The following is a 6,430-nucleotide window of genomic DNA, read 5'->3' as shown; positions in this document are numbered from 1 at the left end:
TTCATAACACAATATATATTGTGTTATGACACTCAATAAATATTTTTCCTCAAATCTATTATGTGACTTTTATAGGTTTATTATATCACTTTAATCGGATTTTATTTATAGATCATGAATCTTTTATCTGATATGTTGTATTTTGGAGCTCTACAACCCTGTCCAAAATGTAAAAGGCAACTCGTATACGACTCTGGTTTGGGTTATAAGTGCACTGGCAATGCAACGGAATGGAATAAATGCGAGTACGTTACACAAGATCCAGAGAGAAAAGAATGCGAAATACCAAGTGAAATGAAGGAAAATTTTCCAATTAAGTAAGTTCTCACTAGATGTGGAACAATGTGAAACTTGATTGAACCAATTAATTCTATTTGCACTTCTTTATTTCAACATTAATAAATATGATGTAAAGATGATTTTTGTTAATAATCGTAATTTGTTCTTAGATCATACAAGTCCAATGTAAAGAAACGAGTGTTTGAAGTAACATCATCAAATTCTGTTAAAGAAGAGAAAGATGAAGCCAAATCTTGTGATAAACCTAAAGTACAACGAAGACCATTTCCTTTGAAAAACATGAAGTTTTTTATATTTAATAATACATGGAGATATAAAGAGAAATTGATGGAGGAAATCTTATTGTTGGGTGGTATTATTGCAACGGAAATCCGTCAAGATCTGACTGCTGTAATTTCAAATCGAATAGAAGTAGAAAAAATGAGTGAAACAATGAAGAATATTCGGGCACGCAACATTCGAGTGGTAGCAGAGGATTTTGTAGAAAAAGCGAAAAAGTATAAAGACGCTCTTACCATGCTCCTAAAAGAGAAAACTATTTCTAGCTGGAGTGACGTTAGACTTTATAACTCCATTGAGAAATCCGCCTCCACGAGTACTAATACTAAGATACTTAACGCACAGAAAGTGTAATGTTTAAGTTCATGTTCTAGTTAAGTTTTTTAACTTTGTGAGATTATATTTTATTTGTTGACTATTAAATTTAGATGTTACTATATATAAATTCCAGCGAAGATTTCGCCAGTATTATAACCATTAAACTTCATAAAACTTTTATTTTAAAGGTTGATCTACATCTATCGGAAGGTCCTTACAACAATCGTAACGCTAATCTTAGCTGTCAATCTCATCGTAGGAGTTGATTGCAATTCAACTGTTACGATACATTATGAGATTCCCTACTTTGCTATTTGCTATTAGCGTTACGATTTACATACAGCTTTTTCCTTACAATCACGATCACTTACGATCGTAACGTTTTGCTAGATGTAGACCTCTTAAAGGATAATCTTTTTTGTTTTGTTGCGATTGCATGCAATTTGTTTACGTGGGGTGACGATATTAACGCTAGTCTTTCTAACTTCATTGCAAACTCCGTCTCCAAGAGTACAAATACTAATATACGTAACACAAATTAAAAAGTATTATTCGTGTTCTAGTTAAGGTTTTTAACTTTGTGATATTACATTTTATTTGCTAATTATTAATTTAAGATGTTACTGTAAATTCCAGTAAAGATTTTACTAGTATTGTAACCGTTGGACTTCATAAAACTTTTATTTTAAATGATAATCTTTTGTTGCAACTGTATGCAATTTGTTTATGTGTATATTTATTTACGCATATATTTGTTTACGTGCATATTTTTTATGTGCATCAAAGAGTGTTTGATACCTCAAATATTGATTGTATGAAGAACAATAAATTGTTTTATATCAAATGTTTTTTTTTATTCTTTATACATGAAACATGCATCTTTTTTTATGTCATCTTTTATATAATATTTAATAATTAAGTTGTCAAATAAAGCATAGCCAATTCAATAAGATTTAAAAATAAAAATTTACAATCTAATTCGGATTATTTTTCTTTTATAGCGTATTCATTTATTGTGAATCTCTTCTCATTTTAGTTAGCCAGTTCCTCGCTCTCGGGGACACAGCCAGTGGAGTCATGAAGACACCACCAGTGAAGTTACACAAAGTTAAATGGAAATACAAAAATGATACACAGTTAGAATATAGTAAATAAAAGTCGTTGCGAGGCCCTTGCGAGAAATGTAAATTCTCTCGTTGACAACAACGCCATGAATGCATGAATGTTAGATGTCGTGCAACATTCATGTTCATTCATGCACTTCATATATGCGAACTTCGTGACGCTGTGTGTGTGACATTTTGCATGTGTGTACCAATCGTGTTGAATCATGTTGTCACGCGTACGGAGGTGTAGGCGCAGCTGACAAGAGACAGCTGAGAGTTGAGACAGTCGTGCCGTCGTGCGTGACAGTCCATTTCGGTGACAAAATTTTGGAGTAATTCGCTGCGCGCGCGTTCAAAACATAAGTTTACACAGCATCAAGATCTCATCGATTTACCAGTGGAAACCAGGGGTTGACAAGAGCCGCGAAAATGATGCAGGAGCCCACGGCGTACGACCTGGCGTATCGCGGCAAAACCGCGGCCGTGAAGATTCTGCTGAACGAGAACGAGAAGCTGAAAACGCAAACGGACAGCGTTCGTATATCGTCGCTTCGTCCGCGTGTCGTGTGTACTTTTGAGGTTACATCGCGCTTCCTCTCTTTGCAGAACGGCCGAATGCTGCTACACTGGGCAGCGCTGGGCGGCCACGACGACCTGGTCAGGCATTTGCTGTCCCTCGACGTACCGGTGGATCCCGACGACGATGTAAGAAATCTCTATTTGTACATTAGTACGACTGTAAACAAACACAAGATATGTGTTCTCTGTACATGCACTATGTTATACTTTTTGCACTTAAAATGATGGTATATATAATTACATAGAGCTGGAGAGAGAAAGAGGAGACGAAAGGTATGGAGTTTAGTTAAAAAAAAAAAAAAAAAACGTGAGGTGTAATTTTACGCATAATAATAGCAATGTTACAATAGATCGGCATAAGTAAAATAATTAATCAAAAACTTGCCCTAATCTGCAGCTACATTACTTTTTGAAATTTTAAACAAATTTTCGGTCGACCGTTGCTGTAAACAAGTGCATGAAAATTGTCTAATCTTGTTACATTATGTGTCATAGCATGTAAAGCCCTCGATCGATAAAATTTCGACGGTACGATCGCACGAAGCGTCTGGCGACTGAATTAATTCGCCAGACGCTCTCGGAACATCACGCGTACAGATATTCCCTTTTAACTGCGTCTTCTCGAAATTGTTTTCTTCCACTGTTTTCCTCATACATTGGAATGCGCTTGTTTTAAGCACGAGAAAAATGTAATCATGATTCGACTAAACTGATAAAGTCGATTCGTAATTTTGCGTGCGACAATTCCGAATTCGGAGCGACGCAACGAACGCAACGCACCTACTAAATTCCTAATATATTAGTTTTCAATATAAATTTTAAGATTTTAAGATGCATTTTTTACGCGCGGGCAATGTTAGTTCATTGAAATTTCGATGGAATTTTTAGCACGAAGAAACAAGATGTTAACAGAAAAGTAAATTTTCTTATTTTTTTAATATAAAGTTTTCTATGTTAAATATGTTACACATTTTTTATCGTTAATTAAAAATGCTGCTATTGATATTGTCTGAATTATTAATCCGTAATTGTTAAAATTGTCGAAACATTCTGTGTCTAATTAATTAAAAATAGTATAGTTCATAATCACATCTAAATGAAAAGACTTATTTTTAAATATTTGTTTCGATTTACATATAACTATTACATATAACTATTACAATTTCGATTATTGAAATGCATTATATGAAATATTTAATAATAATTCGCGGTATACGTTTATGTCATCAAGTCAACTTTATTTTTGTATCTCAAAATATCATATACCTTTCCGAGAAAATTATAATTCTTGCATTGCTGTGCACTGACTGTTAAACTCTCGTAGTTCCAAACGAGATTCTATACAGATCACACACTGGTAACACAAATAAATAGTACAATCATGTACATTTTTCCTGTAAAATATCTCATTCTTTATAAAAATACTTCAAAATGTGTTCATCTATCGTTAATAAAATAGCAATCAGCAGTATAGATTGATTTTCAATGAATCGTAGACTATCTATGTAAAACGCCCTTTAAATCATAATTTGAAAAAATTTAACGAATAATAGTTAAAGTAAATTTTAACATATCAGGCAGAGAATCTTACATTACAATTCTATAGAGCTCTTCCATCCCTCATTCCGAGAGATCTATTTCGAAAGAAAGATGGAGATCTTAATAATATACACACTTGAGGACGTATAATTATATTATAATTTTTCCAAAGATCATTTATAAGAAAAAAAAACTTATAAGAAAATAAGTATAAAGCGAAAATGCGTCTAAAATGCATCGCGCGTTGCGTTACATTTTTTGCACATCCTTTTTTCTCTCTCTCTCTCTCTCTCTCTGTCTCACACACACGCGTAACGCACATCGCATAATCACCGCGAAATTTTCATTCCGTTCGTTGCGTCAGCTAGATCCTCGTACGAAATCAAACGTTAAATCGCGCGTAATAAATCATGCAGACAAACATGACTCCGCTAATCCTGGCAGCGTCCGCCGGCCGCGAGAAGGTCGTTAACACGTTGCTGACCGAGGGAGCGAACGTGAACGCGACGACGGTCGACGGTCACTCGGCGTTGCAGTACGCCGCGTCTAAGAACTGGAAGTCCATCTGCGTGGCGTTGCTCGAGAGGGATGCAGACGTGAACATCGCGGACAAACGGGGTGCCACGCCTCTCCACAGATCTGCCTCCAAGGGCAACACCGCCATCGTGAAGCTCCTCATGGAGTACGGAAAGAAGTTGAACATAGGTAGCGGAGCGTATCTGTGTGTGTTATTGAAATGCAGCTCTTTCATTACAGTATAATAATATATAAAATATCAAATATAATCTATATATATCTATATATATATATATATCTATATATAAATATTTTCGATTATAACTTAGAGAAGTACAAAGGTTCGCTCGTTCTCCCAATGTCGATACGCAATTTCGTGCATTTTTCGTTTCATGCTGTCTCGTTTTTCAGATCAGAGAGACGCGTACGGTAACACGGCGTTGCATCTCGCTTGCGAGGAGAACCGCGTGGAAGAAGCAAAACTGCTGACGGCGCACGGCGCGGACTTGACGATCACCAACAAGGAGCGCAAGACTCCACTGGATCTCGCGAGTCCCGGATTGATCCGACAGCTCGAGGAAATCAAGCGAGAGACTGTGTCAAAATAAAGTTAGCTCCCTCGCGCAATTTTTTTTTTCCGTACGAGTGGTTTTCACGCGGTTTAAGTTTCGTTAAATAAGTCTCCAATAAATGCATCCATGATTAAAGAGTTTCCTTCTCCAGAATTTATTTTACCCATTCTCACTCACTCTCTCAAACTCTCCCTTCCTTATACATATATGTAAAATGCGGTCAACGTTTGCGCTCATTCTATATAAAATGTATCAAAAGTCCTCTATTCGATTATTCTCGGTTTTTCTTTTTCGCCGCTTCGCCTCTCATGGCTCTTTCTTTCGAATCGTCGGCACCGTATCGGTCAATCGAACTCTAATCGAGACGATCGTCGTTATCTCATCGCAATAATAATAAGGCCCGGAAACGCCATGGGACATTGTCGAAAACGACTTTTGATTTTAATCGTGGAGCTGGTAATCTCGTACTCGCGACGCGAGACGTCCGCGTGACGCGCCGAATCGAACCAAAAAAAAAGCCAACACCCTCTCGACGCACGTATATATACATAATTCACAGAGGTTCGAGAGCACATTGGACTGACTCCGATATTCAATTGGCATTCTCCTCGCCGTCGATGCTCTCGTCCTGCGTCGTCGAATCGTCACCGGAGCCGCCAGTTTGTACGGAACCGCGTTTCAGCCTCGTGGAGCTCAGACTTATCGGAGGACCACCGCGCCTTTAAACAAATCATACGTTACGTTAGTTAGGCAATGTGTCTCGTTGTTGAAATACATGTACATAATATAATGCGAAAAAAATATACACTATCAGTCAATAGTTCAAATATATTTGTCACTTTTTTCGGGTTAAAATATCCCTTGTGTAAAATCTAAAGTTTAATTTTGTACTTAAATACTCAACATTATGTATCAAATAATATAATGAGATGTGTAATAAAGTGTATCGCGAATTAAACATAAAATGAGTATAAAATAATTTATTATTATCGAAAAAAATTGCCTGAATAAATTTAAATATTTAAAATCCTTGTGATAGCTAATAAGTAAGTAAGAAGTTTTAAATGTGAAAACTGTTATATTAAACAGACTGATCTTTTAGAAAACACATTGTCGAACTATCGACCGATAGTGCGTACTGCAAAGTCAAATAATCAAAAAATATGAAAAAAAAAAAAACGCATTCACAAACAACTGCATTCAAGGGGAGATGCCTGGGGG

General features: G+C 36.2%; 3 protein-coding genes across 6 annotated transcripts in view; 2 read left to right on the top strand and 1 right to left on the bottom strand.

The window, feature by feature from the left end:
* Positions 1-1,741, top strand: part of LOC105452671 (poly [ADP-ribose] polymerase 1-like) — a 4,976-nt gene extending 3,235 nt beyond the window's left edge. For both annotated transcript variants that reach the window (XM_011693995.1, XM_011693994.1), the window contains 2 exons: positions 112-317; positions 450-1,741. In XM_011693995.1, the coding sequence (XP_011692297.1) occupies positions 112-317; positions 450-933 (690 nt within the window). In that variant the 3' untranslated portion in view covers positions 934-1,741. The remainder of the gene's footprint in view (positions 1-111; positions 318-449) is intronic.
* Positions 1,742-2,233: 492 nt separating this feature from the next.
* LOC105452672 (26S proteasome non-ATPase regulatory subunit 10-like) lies at positions 2,234-6,174 on the top strand. The gene is made up of 5 exons (XM_011693997.1): positions 2,234-2,537; positions 2,610-2,708; positions 4,538-4,826; positions 5,049-5,246; positions 5,769-6,174. The coding sequence occupies exons 1-4, from the start codon at positions 2,433-2,435 to the stop codon at positions 5,243-5,245; spliced, it is 690 nt and encodes a 229-aa protein (XP_011692299.1). The 5' UTR covers positions 2,234-2,432; the 3' UTR covers position 5,246; positions 5,769-6,174.
* LOC105452673 (myosin heavy chain, non-muscle-like) overlaps positions 5,340-6,430 on the bottom strand; it is a 30,239-nt gene continuing 29,148 nt past the window's right edge. For all 3 annotated transcript variants that reach the window (XM_011693998.1, XM_011693999.1, XM_011694000.1), the window contains one exon: positions 5,340-5,928. In XM_011693998.1, coding sequence (XP_011692300.1) covers positions 5,802-5,928 — 127 coding nt within the window. In that variant the 3' untranslated portion in view covers positions 5,340-5,801. The remainder of the gene's footprint in view (positions 5,929-6,430) is intronic.

The sequence above is a fragment of the Wasmannia auropunctata genome, unplaced genomic scaffold (assembly GCF_000956235.1).
Source record: "Wasmannia auropunctata unplaced genomic scaffold, wasmannia.A_1.0 LD336026.1, whole genome shotgun sequence".
Classification (NCBI taxonomy): domain Eukaryota; kingdom Metazoa; phylum Arthropoda; class Insecta; order Hymenoptera; family Formicidae; genus Wasmannia; species Wasmannia auropunctata.
The sequence above is the reverse complement of the archived record's forward strand: the minus strand, read 5'-3'. Positions and strand labels throughout refer to the sequence as shown.

Bases quoted from the DNA above. Each gene is read 5' to 3' on its own strand.
- LOC105452672 (XM_011693997.1), top strand. From the start codon at position 2,433: ATGATGCAGGAGCCCACGGCGTACGACCTGGCGTATCGCGGCAAAACC. The intron at 2,538-2,609 runs GTTCGTATATCG...CTCTCTTTGCAG, and splicing joins TGAAAACGCAAACGGACAGC to AACGGCCGAATGCTGCTACA. The intron at 2,709-4,537 runs GTAAGAAATCTC...TAAATCATGCAG, and splicing joins CGGTGGATCCCGACGACGAT to ACAAACATGACTCCGCTAAT.